General features: G+C 42.7%; 1 protein-coding gene across 1 annotated transcript in view; it reads right to left on the bottom strand.

Annotated features, from left to right (window-relative positions):
• The window catches only part of LOC143962124 (serum amyloid P-component-like), a 29249-nt gene extending 3462 nt beyond the window's left edge, over positions 1–25787 (bottom strand). Inside the window, exon 1 of the mRNA XM_077471448.1 lies at positions 25149–25787. Within this exon, the coding sequence (XP_077327574.1) occupies positions 25149–25764 (616 nt within the window). The 5' untranslated portion in view covers positions 25765–25787. The remainder of the gene's footprint in view (positions 1–25148) is intronic.
• Between the last annotated feature and the right edge of the window lie 1716 nt (positions 25788–27503).

The following is a 27503-nucleotide window of genomic DNA, read 5'->3' as shown; positions in this document are numbered from 1 at the left end:
CATTTAATTGTAGCACTGACCCCCGAAGGAGCTGCTGGTTTGATTGGGCTTACCGTTACCTTCTCTTCCTCGATCTGTGTCTAGGGGTTTCCCGTGGTAGATGGCCCAGTAAACTCAGAGACTGACGACAGATCCGCATAAAGGGATTTTTATTTGCAAAACGTAAACAACGAACAGTCTCTCAAAATAGGATCAGAGGGTTAGGAAGGAAGTTCAGGTACTCTTAGTGACAAAGTCAATAATGAAGGACTTGCTTACTTTGACTAAATCCAGAGAATAGCCATTCACAACTGGATGTTCACCCAAGTTGGACAGTCCCTCTCTCACAAGGCCTAGCAGCCAACAAGGTGCTTTACTCGGGAACAAGTCTCTGCCACAGACGTTGTTGTAGAACATACAGGAATACGTCCCTGCCACAGACGGTGTTGTAGACTTCAGGAAACTAACACTTATGGAACACTCGTGTGATACCTGGATCTTTCAGCCAGCTTGGCGATACCCACGAGACTGCATTCACTTAGGTACTTCAGCCCTTCCAGGCTCTTGCTAAGAAGCCAACCCCTTTGTAGCCTTCTTCTCAAGAGTCCTCCCCTGGATAGCTATGAAGTTCTTGGGCCTCTCCAACTACCGGAGACGGCATCGGACCACCTCGGAATCCTTCTCTAGTTTCCTTGCCTCAGGCTAGCCAGCTCCGAGACAATAAGTCGGGTGGATCCGCACCCCAGGCCATGGCCTCCCTGGGGGCTGATCAGGAGGACCAGGACCATGGAGTCAGAACATCCTTCTGGAGCGGAACCCCGAACCACGTGACATCCGCATCTTAAGTACCCTCTACCAGAAAGCGCAGCAAGAGTGACACTTCCACTGGGAGGACTCCGAAAGAGAGTAAACGTAAAGCACCCAACTAGACTGTGGTTCCATGCCTGCCAGAAGAGACAGTGCCCCTTGTGGCCAGGCTGAACATCCTATAGTCCAGTCAGACTGATGCTGAGGTCCAAATGTAGAACAATTGTACCTGAACCAAACTGCAGTTCAGGTGTAACCTTAACTTTAAAAAAAAAACACATAGCGCGTGCTCTTCAGGAGCCGGCGCTACATAATATAGAAATACTATTTTGGATGTCATCCTGAGTGTCGACCATCCCTTTCCTTTATTTTGGTACGTTGGAGGCGTCAGCAGCCTTAAGGTCTGAGCACTGTGTGGAGCTTTTAATGTGGGAAGGTTTGAGCGTCTGCCAACCACAAGTACCTGTTTTCTTTGCTCAGTTTACTAATGCCCTGGCATAATAGCCAGAGACTATATCATTGTGTATAAGTCCTGGGGGCAACTGAGTACCGGTAGGCCTGCTAGCCTTATGGAAAAGGGGGCTGCTATAGGTGAAAAACACAGAAGTCAGCTATAGTGTCTGACCTCCAGCGTTAGGGGTAAGTGTGACACATATTCATTAATATATCAGTCAATTATTATTACAATCCACAAACCATCTCTTTTTGAGATCTTTGCAGGCTCTTGTGGCTTGTCTGTCTCCCACATACATTTTTGTAGGTTTTACTGTTTAATGAATGCTACAGATTAGGTTCAAATGGCGGACCACGGTCCAGACACGGACCACGTGACAGTCCTGTGCGGACCGCGGCTCCACCACTTAGTATCCTGAGTGGACTCCTCACCTGTTGCTGCCGCTGCTGCTGTTATAATTTACATCAAGGCAGAGGGCGGAAGTCACAAGAGGGTGGATTCACCTTCTAAATATGTATTCACCTGCTGTTCGCCGCTGCTGTTAAAGTGGCTGAAATTGATCTAGCCTCCATGTGTTTGTTCATTAAGTAGTGTAGTGTGGTTTGTTTGTTTTTCAATCCTAAATACCTTTTTGGGGGTTATTTACTAAAGGCAACTCCACTTTGCACTACAAGTGCAAACTACAAGTGCAAAGAGCACTTGAAATTGCACTGAAAGTTCACTTGGAAGTGCAGTCGCTGTAGATCCGAGGGGGACATGCAAGGAAAATAAAAAACAGCATTTTATCTTGTACATGATTGGATGATAAAATCAGCAGAGCTTCCCCTCAGATTTTGCACCTCCAAGTGAACTTTCAGTGCAATTTCAAGTGCACATTGCACTCGTAGTTTGCACTCGTAGTGCAAAGTGGATTTGCCTTTCGTAAAAAAAACCCATTGTGCTCACCTTCTCTCTCTTCTCTGTATCCCGACCTAAGAGAGCCAAGTGGGAGGGGCCAAGATTCCCCTTTTTTTTAGGTAAAAAGTATAGTCAGTGAATGAAGGCTGGAGGAGATGGAAGGGGCTGTGAGGAGAAGAGAGGGGAGGGGTGGGGAGGAGAGGGGAGGGGCTGTGAGGAGAGGGGAGAGGTGGGGAGGAGATGGGAGGGGCTGTGAGGAGAGGGGAGGGGCAGTGAGAAGAGGAGAGGAGAAGATAGGGAAGGAGATCATGTTTTCACTAGACACTACACATTACGAAGCTGACAGGGAGAGAGGAAGGGGAGGAGGGGGGGGATCTGCAGGGACACACAGATGCACAGGAGAGAAGCTAGATGACAGAGGAACGTATCCAGACCATGAGCTCATGGCTCAGCAGCCATGATAAATGTGATCAACTGACAGAGGGGGAGGTCAGGACCATGCAGAATCAAGCAGGTACTGTAGAAGATACAAAGGGGCAATTGACTAGGCAAAAGCACTATGCCTTAAAGGGACAGGAGCATGATTTTTTTGGAGGGTAACAACTACTTTAAGCTCTCAGCAGGGTAGAGGGCGGGATATATGGCAGGTCTACAAAAGGAACGGGAGCTGTCAAACTTTTTGCTTGTTACGAAGAAGAGTTGGTCATCTTCCACCCGGAGTCCAGACCTTCTGTATTTCCTGCCTCTTTCCTGCTGTGAGTTTAACAGCAGCAGCAGGCTGGCAAATACATAAACAGAAGAGGAATCCACCCTGCTGTAACTTCCACCCTCTGCCAACCGTGTTAAGGTAGGACGGTGAAGGGGGAAGAGCTGTAACAGTTACTGTTATTGTAAGGGAGCACTGTCTTTGTTGGGAGCTTTGATATGAGGGGGGGCTCTGATATGGGGGGCTTTGATGTGAAAGGGGATAATAGTGATATGGGGGGGCTGTGATATAAGGAGGAGGGATGTGATTGCTAAAGGGGGCTGCGATGTGAGGAGGGGGAGCTGTGAAATTGATTGTTGTTATTGTAAGAGGGATTGTGATGTTTGGGGGGCTCTAAAGTTAAAGAGGGGACTGTGATGTCTGGGGGGGGCTGTGATGTGAGGAGGGGGGCTCTGATGTAGAAGGGGGATTGTGATGTTGGGGGGGTTCTGATGTTAAAGGGGGGACTGTGTTGTCGGGGGGGGCTGTGATGTGAGGAGGGGGGCTCTAATGTAGAAGGGGGCACTGTGATGTGAAAGGGAGGCTGTGATGTAAGGTAAGACTGTGGGGCTGAGATGTAAGCCCTTTTATTCCTTATGAAGATTCTTTATGAGTTGAAACGCGTTGAGGTTTTTCAGACTGACATTGGAGACACCTTATTAGTGGATGCTGTAATCATGATGTGTTTGTTTGTAATATGTCACATGTATGGTAACATATTTTAAACTGTGTTTTTAAAAAATATATATATTTTTAACCACTTAAGGACCGCCGTATTGCCATTATACGTCATCAGAATGGCACAGGCAGGCACAAGCACGTAGATGTACGTGCCTGCCTTCCAGCGGGTGGGGGGTCCGATCGGACCCCCTCCCGCTGAATACGGCGGTCCGTTTCCCTCCGGGAGCGATCCGTGATGAGGGGATGGCCGTTGGTTTCTGGCCACCCCCTCTGGATCGCTCCTGGCCAATGACAAACTTCCTGCCATTGTGTATTGTTTCCACAGGAAGGAGGAAGTGATGTCATTCTCCTCGGGGCGGTCTTTTTGACCGGACTACGAGGAGAAGACTAAAAGTAAGTGCACCAAAACACTACACTGACACATAGGTACACATAGGTACACAAACCCCCCCCGATCCCCCCCCCCCCGATCGCCCCCCCCCCCCCCCCCCCCAGTCACAGTGTCACTGATTGCATTGATCATTTCTTTACTGATCAATGCATTCAGTGTCAGTTGTAAAAGTAAAAACTGTCAGGGCAGTTAGTGTTAGGTCCAGGGTAGCCCCCTATCACCCCCCAATAAAGATTTAACCCCCTGATTGCCCCTAGAGTTAACCCTTTCACCCCCTTTTGCCAGTGTCACTAAGCGATAATTTTTCTGATCGCTGCATCAGTGTCGCTAGTGTCGCTAGGTAGCTAGTTATTTTTTTAGGTTCACCGCCAGGTTTTTATATCGCTAGGTACCCCGATATACTACCCAATAATGGTTTTAACATCCTGATTGCCCCTAGTTAACCCTTTCACCCCCTTTTGCCACTGTCACTAAGCGATCATTTTTCTGATCGCTGCATCCGTGTCGCTACTGTCGCTAGGTAGCTAGTTATTTTTTTAGGTTCACCGCCAGGTTTTTATAGCACTAGGTACCCCGATATACTACCCAATAATGGTTTTAACATCCTGATTGCCCCTAGTTAACCCTTTCACCCCCTTTTGCCACTGTCACTAAGCGATCATTTTTCTGATCGCTGCATCAGTGTCGCTACTGTCGCTAGGTAGCTAGTTATTTTTTTAGGTTCACCGCCAGGTTTTTATAGCGCTAGGTACCCCGATATACTACCCAATAATGGTTTTAACATCCTGATTGCCCCTAGTTAACCCTTTCACCCCCTTTTGCCAGTGTCACTAAGCGATCATTTTTCTGATCACTGCATTAGTGTCGCTACTGTCGCTAGGTAGCTAGTTATTTTTTTTAGGTTCACCGCCAGGTTTTTATAGCGCTAGGTACCCCGATATACTACCCAATAATGGTTTTAACCCCCTGATTGCCGCTAGTTAACCCTTTCACCAGCGATCACAGTATAAGTGTCACTGGTGACGCTGGTTAGTCAGTTAGTTATTTAGGTTCCCCGTCAGGTTTTTATATAGCGCCAGGGACCCCCATATACTACCTAATAAAAATATGAACCCCCTGATTGCCCCTAGTTAACCCTTTCACCACTGATATCACCGTATAAGTGTTACGGGTGACTCTGGTTAGTTTGCTTTTTATAGCATCAGGCCACCCACCATTTATTACCCAATAAAGGTTTAACCCCCTGATCACCCGGCGGGTGATATCAATTAGGTTTTAGGGTCAGGGTCTGCGTCGCCCCAGGCAGCGCTAGGTTAGTGCCAGTACCGCTAACACCCACGCGCAAAGCATACACCTCCTGTAGTGGTATAGAATCTGAACAGATCAATATCTGATCAGATCTATACTAGCGTCCCCAGCAGTTCAGGGTTCCAAAAAAACGCATTGTTAGCGGGATCAGCCCAGATACCTGCTAGCACCTGCGTTTTGCCCCTCTGCCCAGCCCACCCAAGTGCAGTATCGATCGATCACTGTCACTTACAAAACACTAAACACATAACTGCAGCGATCGCAGAGTCAGGCCTGATCCCTGCGATCGCTAACAGTTTTTTTGGTAGCATTTTATATTTAAATTCGGAAGGCAGTGCTTGGTTTTCGGGGGTCCCGTACATGGCTAGGCTTCGAAAAAAGTCCCCCACATGTGGTATCCCCGTACTCGGGAGAAGCAGCAGAATTTATTTTGGGATGTAATTTGACTTTTGCCCATAGCATGTGTGAGCAATATATCATTTAGTGACAACTTTGTGCAAAAAAAAAAAGTTTGTAATATTCCCGCAACTTGTGGCAAAATATAAAATATTCCATGGACTCAACATGCCTCTCAGTAAATAGCTTGGGGTGTCTACTTTCCAAAATGGGGTCATTTTGGGGGGTTTTGTGCTATTTTGGCATTTTATGGCCTTCGAAACTGTGATAGGTAGTGAGGAGTTAAATGAAAAATTTGCACCCTTAGAAATCCTGAAGGTGGTGATTGGTTTTCGGGGTGCCGTGCGCGACTAGACTCCCAAAAAGTCCCACACATGTGGTATCCCCATACTCGGGAGAAGTAACAGAATATATTTTGGGGTGCAATTCCACATATAATCATGGCATGTGTGAGCAATATATCATTTAGTGACAACTTTTTGTAAAAAAAAAAAATTTTATTTTTATTTTTTGTCATTATTCAATCCCTTGGGACAAAAAAAAAAAAATATTCAATGGTCTCAACATGGCCCTCAGCAAATAGCTTGGGGTGTCTACTTTCCAAAATGGGGTCATTTGGGGGGGGTTTTGTGCCATCTTGGCATTTTATGGCCTTCAAAACTGTGATAGGTAGTGATAGGTAGTGAGGAGTAAAATAAAAAATGTATGCCCTTAGAAATCCTGAAGGCGGTGCTTGGATTTCGGGGTCCCGTACGCGGCTAGGCTCCCAAAAAGTCCCACACATGTGGTATCCCCGTACTCAGGAGAAGCAGCAGAATTTATTTTGGGGTGTCATTTCACATATGCCCATAGCATGTGTGAGCAATATATCATTTAGTGACAACTTTGTGCAAAAAAAAAGGGGGGCTCTGATGTAGAAGGGGGATTGTGATGTTGGGGGGGTTCTGATGTTAAAGGGGGGGACTGTGTTGTCGGAGGTGCTGTGATGTGAGGAGGGGGGCTCTGATGTAGAAGGGGGATTGTGATGTTGGGGGGGTTCTGATGTTAAAGGGGGGACTGTGTTGTCGGGGGGGGCTGTGATGTGAGGAGGGGGGCTCTAATGTAGAAGGGGGCACTGTGATGTGAAAGGGAGGCTGTGATGTAAGGTAAGACTGTGGGGCTGAGATGTAAGCCCTTTTATTCCTTATGAAGATTCTTTATGAGTTGAAACGCGTTGAGGTTTTTCAGACTGACATTGGAGACACCTTATTAGTGGATGCTGTAATCATGATGTGTTTGTTTGTAATATGTCACATGTATGGTAACATATTTTAAACTGTGTTTTTAAAAAATATATATATTTTTAACCACTTAAGGACCGCCGTATTGCCATTATACGTCATCAGAATGGCACAGGCAGGCACAAGCACGTAGATGTACGTGCCTGCCTTCCAGCGGGTGGGGGGTCCGATCGGACCCCCTCCCGCTGAATACGGCGGTCCGTTTCCCTCCGGGAGCGATCCGTGATGAGGGGATGGCCGTTGGTTTCTGGCCACCCCCTCTGGATCGCTCCTGGCCAATGACGAACTTCCTCCCACTGTGTATTGTTTCCACAGGAAGGAGGAAGTGATGTCATTCTCCTCGGGGCGGTCTTTTTGACCGGACTACGAGGAGAAGACTAAAAGTAAGTGCACCAAAACACTACACTGACACATAGGTACACATAGGTACACAAACCCCCCCCGATCCCCCCCCCCGATCCCCCCCCCCCCCCCCCAGTCACAGTGTCACTGATTGCATTGATCATTTCTTTACTGATCAATGCATTCAGTGTCAGTTGTAAAAGTAAAAACTGTCAGGGCAGTTAGTGTTAGGTCCAGGGTAGCCCCCTATCACCCCCCAATAAAGATTTAACCCCCTGATTGCCCCTAGAGTTAACCCTTTCACCCCCTTTTGCCAGTGTCACTAAGCGATAATTTTTCTGATCGCTGCATCAGTGTCGCTAGTGTCGCTAGGTAGCTAGTTATTTTTTTAGGTTCACCGCCAGGTTTTTATATCGCTAGGTACCCCCATATACTAATAAGAAAAGATAAGATTGCGCTATGGACAAATTTACCTGTTCGCTAGACAAGTTTAAATAAGTTTAAATGTTAAAATGACTACAATAAAGTGAACTGTGAGGGGTTAAAGCTGCCTATGCTTGAAACCTATCCCTCAAGATGGGAATAGACTAGAAATCTGAAAAGTAAATTGAGCTTTGGCGCTAAAACCTAAATGGTGTATTAAAAATGCTAATACTCTGCAAATTACATGAAATGAAGCCCAATGTGGGAATTTCACAAATACACTATATACGTGATATTAAAAATATATGTGAATGAAAATGTGTATCCGTTATCTTACAAAACAACCATGCACAAGTGTGGTAAAAAATACAACTAATCTATCACAACTAAAAATATAAGTGCTTTGGTAAAAAGTGCTTATGCTCACATATATGAGCCAATACTTATACTCTAAAAAGTGACAATCAAAAAGGCATTGTGAAAATACCAAGTGAAAACATCAAAAAGATCATGTAATGTCCAATCCAAAATATATTATAATGTCCAACTAAAAATATTTGTTCAAAGTCGCATCATCTAGTTGCTGAAAAAACGCATAAGACTTTTATCAGATAGGAAGGTGAAGCAAGGTGACTGGTGTAAAAAAGGTTAAATTCCTCTCCGGTGCGCCACTCTGTGTTAGAGAAAAAATGTATATATGCGCTCACCAGACATTAAACCCTCAATGGGTTAACCAAGCAGTCACAGTATGAGCCACTGTGCAGCTCTCTCAGGGCTCTGCCACCGCTGTGCTGTGGGGATATTTTGCACTCTTCCTTCCGTGAATGGTCCGTTTAGCGTTTGTACATGAAGGGAAACAGAAGTACAACCATGGTGCAATATTGTTGTGTAAACGTACTATGTTTATTAAAATCAGTTTACTCACAAATTCCAAAAAGACAGATCGCTGTGAAATATGTTGCGCCGGCGTTACTGCTTGAATAGCAGTGTAAGGTGCACGTCCTAGGCCACGCCCTACGCGTTTCGTCAGAGCGACGTCATCTGGAGCGGCCATATTGGTGCACCTTCACGTTTATGTAGGGTGCAGTGCTCTTCTGCGCTTGCGCGATGTATTAGCGCCATTTTGATTGTGGGAATGCCCTATCCGAGCCGCTGTGTGTCTATACTGTATGCTCTCTTGTGACAGTACAAACGTGGGAAGACTCTTTACTTATTGTCAACCCAGGGTGTGCCGTCTTCTATTGTGTAACGGTCACAATAAAACCTTTGCCTTTATGTTTGTAATTGCGGACTCCGGGCATGGTAAAATATAATTATAAAGCACCGCAACCTACATAACTATTCCAGTATATTTATAAAAGGAATATCAACAATTATGCATGAATACAATTGGTATCTTCCAATATACTTATAAAAAAAGGTTAACAACTGTACATAAAAACAATTAGTAAAATTAATACAGTATATGTAAAAAATATATATAAAACATACAGAAAAGAAAGGAGAAAAAATTAAAATGTATAAGGACCAAATATATAAAATTTAATATAAAATTCAATATATTTAATAGTAATACCCTAACCAGCTGCATATTGCATGTGTTACCTGCAGGGCTCCCTGAATACAGGATTTTTATATGTTTATTTTCAATATAAATAGTAATAATAGTTAAAAACAAAAATACAAAAAACTATATGTCCACTATCATAGTGAATGGACATATTCCCCGGAAAAGGGGACAAGAGGAAAGAAAGAAACTAAAAGTGAAAAAATGTATATGTGTGCTACTATGCTCACACAAATTAGAAAAAAAAAAAAATTTTTTTACCAATAAGGTGAAATGAATGTAATGTGGGGAGATATTGATATCTGCTCATTTTAAAAAGCCTTATTTTAAAACATTTGTTAATAGGGCAAACTAGATAGAAAAAGTGCAATGAAAGGAAACTGGTAGTGAAGTTAAATGGGGAACTCAGTATATAGATATATACCTCATTTCAAGGCCTTGTATATGGCCTCACATGTTGCTAAACGTATCCTCCAGTAGGGGGCAGACTTTTTTCTGTGATGTCAAACAATTATTGGAAGGAAAACCTTCTAGGTTGTGGGTCGAATGTTATACTGTGATTTATTGGTTTTTTGGTCTATGTTAGTCCTGCCTTGAACCGGTAATGTATAGTTATGAGTTTAGACTGGGGGAGTTTTAAAAGTTCGTTAAGAAGCAATTCAAATCCAGCTCTACATTCATTCCCTGGGGTTGGAGGGTGTCTAAATTGTATATCCATTTGGTTTCATTTCTGGATATTTTGATGGTTTTGTCCTCACCTCTCCAGTGGGCCCTTACTTTGTCAATACCATAAAATGTCATCTGTCCTGGGTCACGATTATGGTAATCCCTAAAATGTCTGGAGACACTGTGATTGGGGTACCCTTTTTTGATATTCCTAATGTGTTCACCAATTCTAGTTTGGAGTTCTCTCGTAGTACGTCCCACATACTGTCTAGAACAGGGGCACTCTATAATGTAGGTGACATAAGTGCTTTTGCATGTAATGAGCTCATTTATTCTATATTCTTTTTTGTTTGAAGCTGACTGAAAAGTGGTTCTTTTCTTTTCAGTTTTTTTACTATTTTTACACGGGAGGCATTTACCGCACCTGAAAAAACCTTTCAGATTACCCCCTACTTTAATTTGTTTCGGGGGATCAATGGTGTTTTTAACAAGTTTGTTCCTCAATGTAGGTGCCCTTCTGTAAATAAATCGCGGTTTTTTTGGGAGGATATCTTTGAGTGTGTGATCTGCTTTCAAGATAGGCCAATGTTTCTTGATGATGGATTCCACCTCTTTATGTTGCCTATTGTATCCCGTGAGGAAAGCAACTGATAAGTTGTTAATTCTATCTCGTTTTTTATCTTCCAATAATTTGTTCCGTTCCATTTGTTTTATTTCGTTTTTGAGTTTGCGCAGGCCCCTTTCATCATATCCCTTATTTTTGAACCTTTCTATTATTATTTCCGCTTGTTGTTCATAGTCAGTGCTTCTGCTGCAGTTTCTGTAAAGTCGCATCAGTTGACCTTTTGGTATGTTCCCCAACCATTTAGCATGATGACAGCTATTTGTGGGAATGTAGCCGTTACGGTCGGTGGGTTTTTGAAGAAAGTGCGTGTGCCCAGTTTGTTTCCTTCCTTGTATATTTGTAGATCTAAGTAATCCACACTGTTGTTGTTGTAATTACCAGTAAATTTTATGTTGTAAATATTATTGTTGATCTCGTTGAAAAATTCTTGTAGTTGTTCTGCTGTGCCACCCCATATTATCACGATATCATCTATATACCGTCGGTACATTTTGAGGTTCTCCCTATGTACACCATATATTTGCTCTTCCTCCCATCTATTGAGAAATAAATTCGCTACACTGGGGGCATATTTAGCCCCCATGGCTACGCCTTTGATCTGATTATAGTATGTTCCCTTATACCAAAAATAATTGTGGTGCATTGCCATTTTAAGACCTTCCGTTAGGTATTGTATTTGCTCTTGTTTTAGGTCAGACATCTGTTGCAATGCCCACTCGACGCTACTGAGCCCATCCTCCTGTCTTATATTGGTGTATAACGATTCCACATCAATCGTGACCAATAGGTCTTTCTCTTGAATTGTCAGATTTTTCAGTTCTCCAATCAGTTGTTTGCTGTCACGTAAATAAGACTTTCCTTTAATTACCAACGGTTGCAGGAAGCCATCAATATAGGCCCCTAATCTGGAGAACAAGGAATCGATCCCACTCACAATTGGTCGCCCAGGTGGGTTGTTTTGATTCTTGTGTATTTTAGGGACGTGGTATATAATTGGAGTTTTAGGTGCCTTCTGTATCAGATATCTGGATTCCTTTTTGTTTAAAATGCCGAGGGTTTTCCCTTTTTCTACAAATTTTTTAAGTTTCCTTTCGTATTCAACTTTGGGATTTTTCTTCAGTTTCTTATAGGTGTTAGGGATGTTAAGTAAATTCTCCATTTCCCTCTCATAGTCCTGTTTGTTTAAAATTACCAGGCCCCCCCCTTTGTCCGCTGGTCTGATTACTATGCCTTTCTGTTTTTCTATCCGCTTAATGGTTTCCCATATGTTTTTTCCTTTAGTTCTTTTTACTTCCAAGTTCTTCAAATCGTTCTCCACCATCTTTTTGAAAACTTTTATATTCTCATCCTGCGTTACCTTAGGGTTGAATGTGGAGTTGTTCCTTAATTGGGAATGTTTGTATGGACCGTTGTCTTTGTCCCTAGTATTTGGCTTTGTTGGACCAAAAAACTTGGTGATATTAAGTTTCCTCACAAATTTTTGGAGATCTATGTAAGTTTCAAATTTATCCAGACCTTTATCAGGTGCAAATTTCAACCCCATATTTAAAACTCTAAGTTCCTCTTCTGTGAACACGACTTGGCTGAGATTGTAAATGCCATCTCCTATTGTTCTCTTCTTCTTTTTCTGGAGGCCTCCTCTCTTCCCCCTTGTGCGTTTTCTGTTTGCCAGTCTGATGGCCTGTGTGGTTCCGCCCTTCTCTGTTGCCAAGGGCGTTCGTGTTCTCCATGGTTTCTCCTTGGGTTGTCTTGTCTGGTCCATCTCGGGTTCCAACCTCCATTTCTGTAATGGCTTCTTTGCTGGTTTCTTCCCGGATACCGAAAGGGTCCTCCTTCTCTCCATGGGTTGTGATAAGTGTCCGGTATTCTGGGTGGTCTGCGCTCCTGCCCCCTGTGAAAAAAATCTCTATTGTATCCCCTATTCCTATAAGGGGTGTATTGGGGGTATTCCCTCAAGGGTGAATACCTATTGGGATGTCTGGGGATATTTGGCGTATAGGGAGTGCGGTTGTCCCAATATCTGTTCTGAGTTTGTTCCATAGGAGTTCTGCCTTCTGTTCTCCTATGCGCTGGGGTAGCAGGGGTGTTCTGTCCAACCGTGTTACTTTGTGTCTGTATGTCCCTTACCCAATGTTGTTCTTCTTCTTGTATATCATTTTCTCCTGATTCTTCCATCAGTGAAGTTTCATTTTCCACATCACTGTAGTTATTGTCTGTCTGCCATTTGTAGACCTGCTGGTTTTTATAGTCCAGTACGTCCCTTTTAAACTTTTTCTGTTTCTTCTGTTGCACTTCTTTGTCATACTTCTTTATGGTTTCTTGTAGTTCCCTTTCCTTGTTTATGTATTCTTCTGTTTCTTTAAATGGTGTTAATTGCTCTCTAAGTTGTGTGATCTCCATTTCTATGTTTCTTAATTTGTGTTGTCGTCTCACTACTATTTTTTGCAACAATTCGGTCTCACTTTGATTAAAGAACCTGTACCAATCATCCATCAACTGTTTATCATTAACTGCATCATTAGGAGAAACATCCCAGCGTAATCTTCTGGGTGTTATTTTCTCAGTTATGTACATCTCTAGTATGGCCACATCCCACCATACTCTCAATTGTTTTTCTAAGCAGTGTTTTAGGTGTTTGAATAGACTTTCCAGGTCCTGTCGGATGACCACATGTTCTTGATTGAACACCTCCATTAAGTTAACTTTCCTGCTATTAACATATTTAAAGATGTCCATTGCTGCAACTTAGAGTGAAACTAACTGTTTCACAGAAAATAGCAATAAGAAAAGATAAGATTGCGCTATGGACAAATTTACCTGTTCGCTAGACAAGTTTAAATAAGTTTAAATGTTAAAATGACTACAATAAAGTGAACTGTGAGGGGTTAAAGCTGCCTATGCTTGAAACCTATCCCTCAAGATGGGAATAGACTAGAAATCCCCAGACATCCCAATAGGTATTCACCCTTGAGGGAATACCCCCAATACACCCCTTATAGGAATAGGGGATACAATAGAGATTTTTTTTCACAGGGGGCAGGAGCGCAGACCACCCAGAATACCGGACACTTATCACAACCCATGGAGAGAAGGAGGACCCTTTCGGTATCCGGGAAGAAACCAGCAAAGAAGCCATTACAGAAATGGAGGTTGGAACCCGAGATGGACCAGACAAGACAACCCAAGGAGAAACCATGGAGAACACGAACGCCCTTGGCAACAGAGAAGGGCGGAACCACACAGGCCATCAGACTGGCAAACAGAAAACGCACAAGGGGGAAGAGAGGAGGCCTCCAGAAAAAGAAGAAGAGAACAATAGGAGATGGCATTTACAATCTCAGCCAAGTCGTGTTCACAGAAGAGGAACTTAGAGTTTTAAATATGGGGTTGAAATTTGCACCTGATAAAGGTCTGGATAAATTTGAAACTTACATAGATCTCCAAAAATTTGTGAGGAAACTTAATATCACCAAGTTTTTTGGTCCAACAAAGCCAAATACTAGGGACAAAGACAACGGTCCATACAAACATTCCCAATTAAGGAACAACTCCACATTCAACCCTAAGGTAACGCAGGATGAGAATATAAAAGTTTTCAAAAAGATGGTGGAGAACGATTTGAAGAACTTGGAAGTAAAAAGAACTAAAGGAAAAAACATATGGGAAACCATTAAGCGGATAGAAAAACAGAAAGGCATAGTAATCAGACCAGCGGACAAAGGGGGGGGCCTGGTAATTTTAAACAAACAGGACTATGAGAGGGAAATGGAGAATTTACTTAACATCCCTAACACCTATAAGAAACTGAAGAAAAATCCCAAAGTTGAATACGAAAGGAAACTTAAAAAATTTGTAGAAAAAGGGAAAACCCTCGGCATTTTAAACAAAAAGGAATCCAGATATCTGATACAGAAGGCACCTAAAACTCCAATTATATACCACGTCCCTAAAATACACAAGAATCAAAACAACCCACCTGGGCGACCAATTGTGAGTGGGATCGATTCCTTGTTCTCCAGATTAGGGGCCTATATTGATGGCTTCCTGCAACCGTTGGTAATTAAAGGAAAGTCTTATTTACGTGACAGCAAACAACTGATTGGAGAACTGAAAAATCTGACAATTCAAGAGAAAGACCTATTGGTCACGATTGATGTGGAATCGTTATACACCAATATAAGACAGGAGGATGGGCTCAGTAGCGTCGAGTGGGCATTGCAACAGATGTCTGACCTAAAACAAGAGCAAATACAATACCTAACGGAAGGTCTTAAAATGGCAATGCACCACAATTATTTTTGGTATAAGGGAACATACTATAATCAGATCAAAGGCGTAGCCATGGGGGCTAAATATGCCCCCAGTGTAGCGAATTTATTTCTCAATAGATGGGAGGAAGAGCAAATATATGGTGTACATAGGGAGAACCTCAAAATGTACCGACGGTATATAGATGATATCGTGATAATATGGGGTGGCACAGCAGAACAACTACAAGAATTTTTCAACGAGATCAACAATAATATTTACAACATAAAATTTACTGGTAATTACAACAACAACAGTGTGGATTACTTAGATCTACAAATATACAAGGAAGGAAACAAACTGGGCACACGCACTTTCTTCAAAAACCCACCGACCGTAACGGCTACATTCCCACAAATAGCTGTCATCATGCTAAATGGTTGGGGAACATACCAAAAGGTCAACTGATGCGACTTTACAGAAACTGCAGCAGAAGCACTGACTATGAACAACAAGCGGAAATAATAATAGAAAGGTTCAAAAATAAGGGATATGATGAAAGGGGCCTGCGCAAACTCAAAAACGAAATAAAACAAATGGAACGGAACAAATTATTGGAAGATAAAAAACGAGATAGAATTAACAACTTATCAGTTGCTTTCCTCACGGGATACAATAGGCAACATAAAGAGGTGGAATCCATCATCAAGAAACATTGGCCTATCTTGAAAGCAGATCACACACTCAAAGATATCCTCCCAAAAAAACCGCGATTTATTTACAGAAGGGCACCTACATTGAGGAACAAACTTGTTAAAAACACCATTGATCCCCCGAAACAAATTAAAGTAGGGGGTAATCTGAAAGGTTTTTTCAGGTGCGGTAAATGCCTCCCGTGTAAAAATAGTAAAAAAACTGAAAAGAAAAGAACCACTTTTCAGTCAGCTTCAAACAAAAAAGAATATAGAATAAATGAGCTCATTACATGCAAAAGCACTTATGTCACCTACATTATAGAGTGCCCCTGTTCTAGACAGTATGTGGGACGTACTACGAGAGAACTCCAAACTAGAATTGGTGAACACATTAGGAATATCAAAAAAGGGTACCCCAATCACAGTGTCTCCAGACATTTTAGGGATTACCATAATCGTGACCCAGGACAGATGACATTTTATGGTATTGACAAAGTAAGGGCCCACTGGAGAGGTGAGGACAAAACCATCAAAATATCCAGAAATGAAACCAAATGGATATACAATTTAGACACCCTCCAACCCCAGGGAATGAATGTAGAGCTGGATTTGAATTGCTTCTTAACGAACTTTTAAAACTCCCCCAGTCTAAACTCATAACTATACATTACCGGTTCAAGGCAGGACTAACATAGACCAAAAAACCAATAAATCACAGTATAACATTCGACCCACAACCTAGAAGGTTTTCCTTCCAATAATTGTTTGACATCACAGAAAAAAGTCTGCCCCCTACTGGAGGATACGTTTAGCAACATGTGAGGCCATATACAAGGCCTTGAAATGAGGTATATATCTATATACTGAGTTCCCCATTTAACTTCACTACCAGTTTCCTTTCATTGCACTTTTTCTATCTAGTTTGCCCTATTAACAAATGTTTTAAAATAAGGCTTTTTAAAATGAGCAGATATCAATATCTCCCCACATTACATTCATTTCACCTTATTGGTAAAAAAATTTTTTTTTTTTTCTAATTTGTGTGAGCATAGTAGCACACATATACATTTTTTCACTTTTAGTTTCTTTCTTTCCTCTTGTCCCCTTTTCCGGGGAATATGTCCATTCACTATGATAGTGGACATATAGTTTTTTGTATTTTTGTTTTTAACTATTATTACTATTTATATTGAAAATAAACATATAAAAATCCTGTATTCAGGGAGCCCTGCAGGTAACACATGCAATATGCAGCTGGTTAGGGTATTACTATTAAATATATTGAATTTTATATTAAATTTTATATATTTGGTCCTTATACATTTTAATTTTTTCTCCTTTCTTTTCTGTATGTTTTATATATATTTTTTACATATACTGTATTAATTTTACTAATTGTTTTTATGTACAGTTGTTAACCTTTTTTTATAAGTATATTGGAAGATACCAATTGTATTCATGCATAATTGTTGATATTCCTTTTATAAATATACTGGAATAGTTATGTAGGTTGCGGTGCTTTATAATTATATTTTACCATGCCCGGAGTCCGCAATTACAAACATAAAGGCAAAGGTTTTATTGTGACCGTTACACAATAGAAGACGGCACACCCTGGGTTGACAATAAGTAAAGAGTCTTCCCACGTTTGTACTGTCACAAGAGAGCATACAGTATAGACACACAGCGGCTCGGATAGGGCATTCCCACAATCAAAATGGCGCTAATACATCGCGCAAGCGCAGAAGAGCACTGCACCCTACATAAACGTGAAGGTGCACCAATATGGCCGCTCCAGATGACGTCGCTCTGACGAAACGCGTAGGGCGTGGCCTAGGACGTGCACCTTACACTGCTATTCAAGCAGTAACGCCGGCGCAACATATTTCACAGCGATCTGTCTTTTTGGAATTTGTGAGTAAACTGATTTTAATAAACATAGTACGTTTACACAACAATATTGCACCATGGTTGTACTTCTGTTTCCCTTCATGTACAAACGCTAAACGGACCATTCACGGAAGGAAGAGTGCAAAATATCCCCACAGCACAGCGGTGGCAGAGCCCTGAGAGAGCTGCACAGTGGCTCATACTGTGACTGCTTGGTTAACCCATTGAGGGTTTAATGTCTGGTGAGCGCATATATACATTTTTTCTCTAACACAGAGTGGCGCACCGGAGAGGAATTTAACCTTTTTTACACCAGTCACCTTGCTTCACCTTCCTATCTGATAAAAGTCTTATGCGTTTTTTCAGCAACTAGATGATGCGACTTTGAACAAATATTTTTAGTTGGACATTATAATATATTTTGGATTGGACATTACATGATCTTTTTGATGTTTTCACTTGGTATTTTCACAATGCCTTTTTGATTGTCACTTTTTAGAGTATAAGTATTGGCTCATATATGTGAGCATAAGCACTTTTTACCAAAGCACTTATATTTTTAGTTGTGATAGATTAGTTGTATTTTTTACCACACTTGTGCATGGTTGTTTTGTAAGATAACGGATACACATTTTCATTCACATATATTTTTAATATCACGTATATAGTGTATTTGTGAAATTCCCACATTGGGCTTCATTTCATGTAATTTGCAGAGTATTAGCATTTTTAATACACCATTTAGGTTTTAGCGCCAAAGCTCAATTTACTTTTCAGACCCCGATATACTACCCAATAATGGTTTTAACATCCTGATTGCCCCTAGTTAACCCTTTCACCCCCTTTTGCCACTGTCACTAAGCGATCATTTTTCTGATCGCTACATCCGTGTCGCTACTGTCGCTAGGTAGCTAGTTATTTTTTTAGGTTCACCGCCAGGTTTTTATAGCACTAGGTACCCCGATATACTACCCAATAATGGTTTTAACATCCTGATTGCCCCTAGTTAACCCTTTCACCCCCTTTTGCCACTGTCACTAAGCGATCATTTTTCTGATCGCTGCATCAGTGTCGCTACTGTCGCTAGGTAGCTAGTTATTTTTTTAGGTTCACCGCCAGGTTTTTATAGCGCTAGGTACCCCGATATACTACCCAATAATGGTTTTAACATCCTGATTGCCCCTAGTTAACCCTTTAACCCACTTTTGCCAGTGTCACTAAGCGATCATTTTTCTGATCACTGCATTAGTGTCGCTACTGTCGCTAGGTAGCTAGTTATTTTTTTAGGTTCACCGCCAGGTTTTTATAGCGCTAGGTACCCCGATATACTACCCAATAATGGTTTTAACATCCTGATTGCCCCTAGTTAACCCTTTCACCCCCTTTTGCCAGTGTCACTAAGCGATCATTTTTCTGATCGCTGCATCAGTGTCGCTACTGTCGCTAGGTAGCTAGTTATTTTTTTAGGTTCACCGCCAGGTTTTTATAGCGCTAGGTACCCCGATATACTACCCAATAATGGTTTTAACCCCCTGATTGCCGCTAGTTAACCCTTTCACCAGCGATCACAGTATAAGTGTCACTGGTGACGCTGGTTAGCCAGTTAGTTATTTAGGTTCCCCGTCAGGTTTTTATATAGCGCCAGGGACCCCCATATACTACCTAATAAAAATATGAACCCCCTGATTGCCCCTAGTTAACCCTTTCACCACTGATATCACCGTATAAGTGTTACGGGTGACTCTGGTTAGTTTGCTTTTTATAGCATCAGGGCACCCACCATTTATTACCCAATAAAGGTTTAACCCCCTGATCACCGGCGGGTGATATCAATTAGGTTTTAGGGTCAGGGTCTGCGTCGCCCCAGGCAGCGCTAGGTTAGTGCCAGTACCGCTAACACCCACGCGCAAAGCATACACCTCCTGTAGTGGTATAGAATCTGAACAGATCAATATCTGATCAGATCTATACGAGCGTCCCCAGCAGTTCAGGGTTCCAAAAAAACGCATTGTTAGCGGGATCAGCCCAGATACCTGCTAGCACCTGCGTTTTGCCCCTCTGCCCAGCCCACCCAAGTGCAGTATCGATCGATCACTGTCACTTACAAAACACTAAACACATAACTGCAGCGATCGCAGAGTCAGGCCTGATCCCTGCGATCGCTAACAGTTTTTTTGGTAGCATTTTATATTTAAATTCGGAAGGCAGTGCTTGGTTTTCGGGGTCCCGTACATGGCTAGGCTTCGAAAAAAGTCCCCCACATGTGGTATCCCCGTACTCGGGAGAAGCAGCAGAATTTATTTTGGGATGTAATTTGACTTTTGCCCATAGCATGTGTGAGCAATATATCATTTAGTGACAACTTTGTGCAAAAAAAAAAAGTTTGTAATATTCCCGCAACTTTTGGCAAAATATAAAATATTCCATGGACTCAACATGCCTCTCAGTAAATAGCTTGGGGTGTCTACTTTCCAAAATGGGGTCATTTTGGGGGGTTTTGTGCTATTTTGGCATTTTATGACCTTCGAAACTGTGATAGGTAGTGAGGAGTTAAATCAAAAATTTGCACCCTTAGAAATCCTGAAGGTGGTGATTGGTTTTCGGGGTGCCGTGCGCGACTAGACTCCCAAAAAGTCCCACACATGTGGTATCCCCATACTCGGGAGAAGTAACAGAATATATTTTGGGGTGCAATTCCACATATAATCATGGCATGTGTGAGCAATATATCATTTAGTGACAACTTTTTGTAAAAAAAAAAAATTTATTTTTATTTTTTGTCATTATTCAATCCCTTGGGACAAAAAAAAAAAAATATTCAATGGTCTCAACATGGCCCTCAGCAAATAGCTTGGGGTGTCTACTTTCCAAAATGGGGTCATTTGGGGGGGGTTTTGTGCCATCTTGGCATTTTATGGCCTTCAAAACTGTGATAGGTAGTGATAGGTAGTGAGGAGTAAAATAAAAAATGTATGCCCTTAGAAATCCTGAAGGCGGTGCTTGGATTTCGGGGTCCCGTACGCGGCTAGGCTCCCAAAAAGTCCCACACATGTGGTATCCCCGTACTCAGGAGAAGCAGCAGAATTTATTTTGGGGTGTCATTTCACATATGCCCATAGCATGTGTGAGCAATATATCATTTAGTGACAACTTTGTGCAAAAAAAAAAAAGTTTGTAATATTCCCGCAACTTGTGGCAAAATATAAAATATTCCATGGACTCAACATGCCTCTCAGTAAATAGCTTGGGGTGTCTTCTTTCCAAAATGGGGTCATTTTGGGGGGTTTTGTGCTATTTTGGCATTTTATGGCCTTCGAAACTGTGATAGGTAGTGAGGAGTGAAATCAAAAATTTGCACCCTTAGAAATCCTGAAGGTGGTGATTGGTTTTCGGGGTGCCGTGCGCGACTAGACTCCCAAAAAGTCCCACACATGTGGTATCCCCATACTCGGGAGAAGTAGCGGAAAATATTTTGGGGTGCAATTCCACATATAACCATGGCATGTGTGAGCAATATATCATTTTTTTTTTTTTGTCATTATTCAATCCCTTAGGACAAAAAAAAAAAATATTCAATGGGCTCAACATACCCATCAGCAATTTCCTTGGGGTGTCTACTTTCCAAAATGGGGTCATTTGGGGGGGGGGGGGTTGTACTGCCCTGCCATTTTAGCACCTCAAGAAATTAGATAGGCAGTCATAAATTAAAAGCTGTGTAAATTCCAGAAAATGTACTCTAGTTTGTAGACGCTATAACTTTTGCGCAAACCAAAAAATATACGCTTATTGCCATTTTTTTTTACTAAAGACATGTGGCTGAATAAATTTTGCCCTCAATGTATGACTAAAATTTAGTTTATTCGATTTTTCTTATAACAAAAAGAAGAAAATATCTTTTTTTTTCAAAATTTTCGCTCTTTTTCCATTTATATCGCAAAAAAAAAAAATCGCAGAGGCAATCAAATACCATCAAAATAAAGCTCTATTTGTGGGAAGAAAAGGACGCAAATTTCGTTTGGGTGCAATATTGCATGACCGCGCAATTACCAGTTAAAGCAGCGCAGTGCGAAATTGGAAAAAGACCTCTGGTCCTTAAGGTGTTTATTGGTCCGGAGCTGAAGCGGTTAAATACATTTTTTATGGTTATTATTTGGTACCTATAAAAAGTCCACTTCCACACGTTTTGTTCACTTGTTACTAGGGATGAGGTACCTTTTTATAACCTTGAGTAGGTGTAAGCAACCAGTTTACGTATATTCTATACAGGGGCAGATCCAGAGTCTAGTCTCGGGAGGGGCACTGCCAGAAAATAAGGTGTTGCTTATGGAACTGAATTGTAATGTATAATACCATGTAATACAGTGTACAGAGGTAAGTAGTATGTAAGTTAGTGTACAGAGGTCAGTAGTATGTAGGGCAGTGTGCAGGGAACAGTAGGGCACATGCTGGGGAGGGGGGGTCGCGAGGGCATACACTAGGGGGAGGATTGGGAGGGCATACACTAGGGGGGGATTGGGAGGGCATACACTGGGCGGGGATCAGGAGGGCATACACTGGGGGGATCAGGAGGGCATACACTGGGGGGGATCAGGAGGGCATACACTGGGGGGGGATCAGGAGGGCATGCACTGGGGGGGATCAGGAGGGCATACACTGGGGGGGGGATCAGGAGGGCATACACTGGGGGGGATCAGGAGGGCATACACTGATACACTGGGGGGGTCAGGAGGGCATACACTGATACACGGGGGGATCAGGAGGGCATACACTGATACACTGGGGGGGATCAGGAGGGCATACACTGATACACAGGGGGATCAGGAGGGCATACACTGATACACGGGGGGATCAGGAGGGCATACACTGATACACGGGGGATCAGGAGGGCATACACTGATACACGGGGGATCAGGAGGGCATACACTGATACACGGGGGGATCAGGAGGGCATACACTGATACATGGGGGGATCAGGAGGGCATACACTGATACACGGGGGGATCAGGAGGGCATACACTGACACACTGGGAGGGATCAGGAGGGCATACACTGATACACTGGGAGGGATCAGGAGGGCATACACTGATACACTGGAGGGGCATCAGGAGGGCATACACTGATACACTGGGGGGATCAGGAGGGCATACACTGATACACAGGGGGGGATCAGGAGGGCATACACTGATACACGGGGGGGATCAGGAGGGCATACACTGAATAATAATGGGGAAGTCCCCCCATTATACTCAGCTGAGCCCGATCCCGATAAAGCAATGTGCACGAGAGTAGAAGTTCTCGCGGGTCGCTGCCTCTTCATTGGCCGAGACACAGCAGCAGGAGCCTTTGGCTGAAGGTAAAAATGAATGCATGAAGGTAAAATACCTTCAGCCTTTAGAACCACTAAAGGAACCTTTAACCACTTAAGGACCGCCGCATGGCAATGTACGTCAGCACAATGGCACCGACAGGCACAAGCACGTACATGTACGTGCTTGCCTTCCAGCGGGTGGGGGGTCCGTTCGGACCCCCTCCCGCTGGCTGTGGCGGTCCGTTTTGCGTCAGGAGCGATTCGGGATGAGGGGATGGCCGTTGGTTTCTGGCCATCCCCTCCCGATCGCTCCTGGCGAATGAGAAGCTTCCCCCGCCTGTGTAGTGTAAACACAGGCAGGGAGGAAGTGATGTCATTCTCCCCGGGGTGGTCTTTTTGACCGGACTGCGAGGAGAACACAATAGTAAGTGCATCAACACTACACTGACATGTAGGTACACATAGGCACACAAATCCCCCCCGATCACACCCCCCCCGATAGGTACCCCCATATACTACCCAATAATGGTTTTAACCCCCTGATTGCCCCTAGAGTTAACCCTTTCATCCCCTTTTGCCAGTGTCACTAAGCGATCGTTTTTTCTGATCGCTGCATTAGTGTCACTAGTGTCGCTAGGTAGATAGTTATTTTTTTAGGTTCACCCCATGTTTTTTTAGCGCTAGGTACCCCCATATACTACCCAATAATGGTTTTAACCCCCTGATTGCCCTAGTTAACCCTTTCACCAGCGATCACAGTATAAGTGCCACTGGTGACGCTGGTTAGCCAGTTAGTTATTTAGGTTCCCCGTCAGGTTTTTATATAGCACCAGGGACCCCCATATACTACCTAATAAAGATTTTAAACCCCTGATTGCCCTTAGTTAACCCTTTCACCAGTGATCACCGTGTAAGTGTTACGGGTGACTCTGGTTAGTTAGTTTGCTTTTTATAGCATCAGGCCACCCACCATTTATTACCCAATAAAGGTTTAACCCCCTGATCACCCGGCGGGTGATATCAATTAGGTTTTAGGGTCAGGGTCTGCGTCGCCCCAGGCAGCGCTAGGTTAGTGCCAGTACCGCTAACACCCACACGCAAAGCATAAACCTCCCGTAGTGGTATAGAATCTGAACAGATCAATATCTGATCTGATCAGATCTATACTAGCGTCCCCAGCAGTTTAGGGTTCCAAAAAAACGCATTGTTAGCGGGATCAGCCCAGATACCTGCTGGCACCTGCGTTTTGCTCCTCCGCCCAGCCCACCCAAGTGCAGTATCGATCGATCACTGTCACTTACAAAACACTAAACACATAACTGCAGCGATCGCAGAGTCAGGCCTGATCCCTGCGATCGCTAACAGTTTTTTTGGTAGCATTTTATATTTAAATCCGGAAGGCAGTGATTGGTTTTCGGGCTGCCGTACGCGGCTAAGCTCCCAAAAAGTCCCACATATGTGGTATCCCCGTACTCGGGAGAAGCAGCAGAATATATTTTGGGGTGCAATTCCACATATAACTATGGCATGTGTCAGCAATATATCATTTAGTGACAACTTTTTGTAAACTTTATTTATTTATTTTTTGTGTCATTATTCAATCACTTGGAACAAAAAAAAAAATATATTCAATGGGCTCAACATGCCCCTCAGCAATTTCCTTGGGGTGTCTACTTTCCAAAATGTGGTCATTTGGGGGATGGGGGTTTGTACTGCCTTGCCATTTTAGCACCTCAAGAAATGAGATAGGCAGTCATAAATTAAAAGCTGTGTAAATTCCAGAAAATGTACTCTAGTTTGTAGACGCTATAACTTTTGCGCAAACCAATAAATATACGATTATTGAAATTTTTTTTTTACTAAAGACATGTGGCTGAATACATTTTGGCCTAAATGTATGACTAAAATTTAGTTCATTCGATTTTTCTTATAACAAAATGTAGAAAATATCTTCTATTTTTTTTTAATTTTCAGTCTTTTTCCTTTTATAGCGTAAAAAATAAAAATTTTGCAGAGGCAATCAAATACCATCAAAAGAAAGCTCTATTTGTGGGAAGAAAAGGACGCAAATTTCGTTTGGGTTCAACATTGCATGACCGCGCAATTACCAGTTAAACAGTGCAGTGCGAAATTGTAAAAAGACCTCTGGTCCTTAGGCTGACAATTGGTCCGGGGCTGAAGTGGTTAAAATTACTCAGAAATTAGAAAAATGATGACCTGCAAATAATAATTCTGTTTGAGACAAGAGATAATGGACTCAAGGTGGACCTCAGTCTTCGAAGTCACAATCCTACAGTATTATGACCATCTTTCACTTATAATTGTCAGTGTCACCTCTCATTGCTGGTGTGCATGGCACATCAAGTCTTCTTCATTGTAATTCTGTACTGAAAGTTGAAGGATCTTATTAATTAACAAGGTATATATAGTAAGATGACAGACTTACGATGAGGTTCGGGCTTGACGAGAACTTCCCCTTTAATGTCACAACGTAAGGACTTCCAATTAATGACATTTCCATGGAGATCACCGGAGAGGACCTTCTGGATGTCTTCCTGAGTCAGGACGTAATCCCACATGTGGACGTCACTTATCTCACCAACCAATGAATGCTTAGCATGAAACTCTCCACTAAAAGAGTCTTGGTCCTGTCCCAGAACAATGCTGCTTTCAGCATCAATATAATAACCAATATAATAATAATTTCTCATGTAGGGCCTTTCAGAGGAGAGCTTTCCATTGAGCCAAAGATAGAGGCCAGCTTCATTGCTGTTGTCCCAGGTCACACAGATGTGCCTCCAGTAAAAAGGTTTCCAGATTGGTGTAAAAGCACCTGATATATCATTTATTAATACCTGATAGTTGTACGGAGGCTCAAAGTAGATATAAAAGGCATCTGCGTATCTTGGAGTAGCCATAGAGAACAAAGAATAGGGACGGGAAAGCTCGCTGTAGGAACGTAGACAGACGCTGACTTTCTCCAATGGCTCTGTAATTGTAGGTCTTAGAATGACATGAGAAGTGTTGGATTCTTTGGGGAAGACGAAGACTTTACCCTTCATGTCTAGGGAAGAAAACAGACAAAACTGAATACTGATAGATATCAAAGCTTTGGGTCCAAAACAAAAAAGTCAGAATTTATTTATGAATGCTAGAATCCAAAATTAACAAAAAGATACACTGATAAATCTTAAGAAGGTAATTATATTTATTCTTCTTTGTGTATAAATATGTAGTTTGCAGATCCTGACCCGTGTGTTTATTTGTTGCCACTCCTCTGGTGATGTAGTGGGTGGAGTCAGTGCCCTTTTAATACCAGCTATGGGTGGGGCCTGGTAGTTCAGGTAGGGGAACGGGTCACCGCTGACCAACACCATGTAGGCCTGTGGCCTGTGTCATGTACCTGGTGATGGAGCCTGAAGTGGGGAGGAAGGCAAACTTTTACACATCTGGCTCAGTACCCCTGATAAGGTAACAGGAGGTACAGAGCCTGGAGTCGCACGAGTGCCTGGTTCTGGTGATGGCGGTTGCAGATGAGAGGTCTGTGCGCACAGCGATGCCGGCTGGATTGTGGCGCAGGGCAGCAGGTGCAGTAGGCTATAAGACAGTCAGTAGGCACTTGACTGCTGAGGCGCAATTGGCTTAGATCCCACTCAACGTAACACCATGGGATCAAAACCCCCACCACCCTTGCCCTTTACCCCATTAAATACGACACTTACAGCCATTAGGTTGGAAAGGGCAAGGCCACAGCTTTATTAACTCTTTCATGACTAAGCCTATTTTTGGCATTTGGTGTTTACAAGTTAAAATCCATATTTTTTGCTAGAAAATTACTTGGAACCCCCAAACATTATATATATTTTTTAAGCAGAGACTCTAGAGAATAAAACGGCGATTGTTGCAATATTTTATGTCACACGATATTTGCGCAGCGGTGTTTTAAACGCAACTTTTTTGGAAAAGGGACACTTTCATGACTTAAAAAAAAAACGAAACAGTAAAATTAGCCCAATTTTTTTGCATAATGTGAAAGATAATGTTACGCCGAGTAAATAGATACCAAACATGTCACACTTTATAATTGCATGCACTCGTGGATTGACGACAAAGTATGGTACCTAAAAATCTCAATAGGCGACGCTTTAAATTTTTTTTTTGTACGGTTATCAGGTTTGCGTTACAGTGGAGGTCTAGTGCTAGAATTATTGCTCTCACTCTGACGATCACGGCGATACCTCACATGTGTGATTTGAACACCGTTTACATATGCGGGCGCGACTTCCGTATGCATTTTCTTTGCTTCGCGAGCTTGCGGGGATGGCGGGGCACTTTAAAATTTTATTTTTATTTTTTTATTTTTTTTATTTATATTAAAATGACTAAATTGTTTTAAAAAAAAAAAAATAATTTGATCACTTTTATTGCTGTCACAAGGAATGTAAACATCCCTTGTGACAGTAATAGGTGGTGACAGGTACTCTTTATAGAGGGATCGGGGGTCTAAAAGACCCCCCACCCCGCCTTTACACTTCAATGTATTCAGATCGCCGAAAACGGCAATTCTGAATACCGTATATTATTTTAAAACCGGCGCCATTGGCAGCCGAGTAAACGTATACGTCGCTTCCGTGTTTACGATTAGGATACTGGAACGAAGCCGATTGCGGCTTCGTTCCAGTTCCTCCCCAACAGCCGGAGGCGTCGGATTTTGAATCGGTGCTCCCGATCGAGCGGGAGCACCGGTAACAGCGGCGAGAGGTGGTGGGAGGGGGGGGCGTCCCCTCCCGCTCCTCCGGCA

Source organism: Lithobates pipiens, unplaced genomic scaffold (genome assembly GCF_037356315.1).
Source record: "Lithobates pipiens isolate NorthernLeopardFrog02 unplaced genomic scaffold, aLitPip1_a1.2 Scaffold_8, whole genome shotgun sequence".
NCBI lineage: Eukaryota > Metazoa > Chordata > Amphibia > Anura > Ranidae > Lithobates > Lithobates pipiens.
Note: the sequence above shows the minus strand (reverse complement) of the source record. Positions and strands in the feature narration are given on the sequence as shown.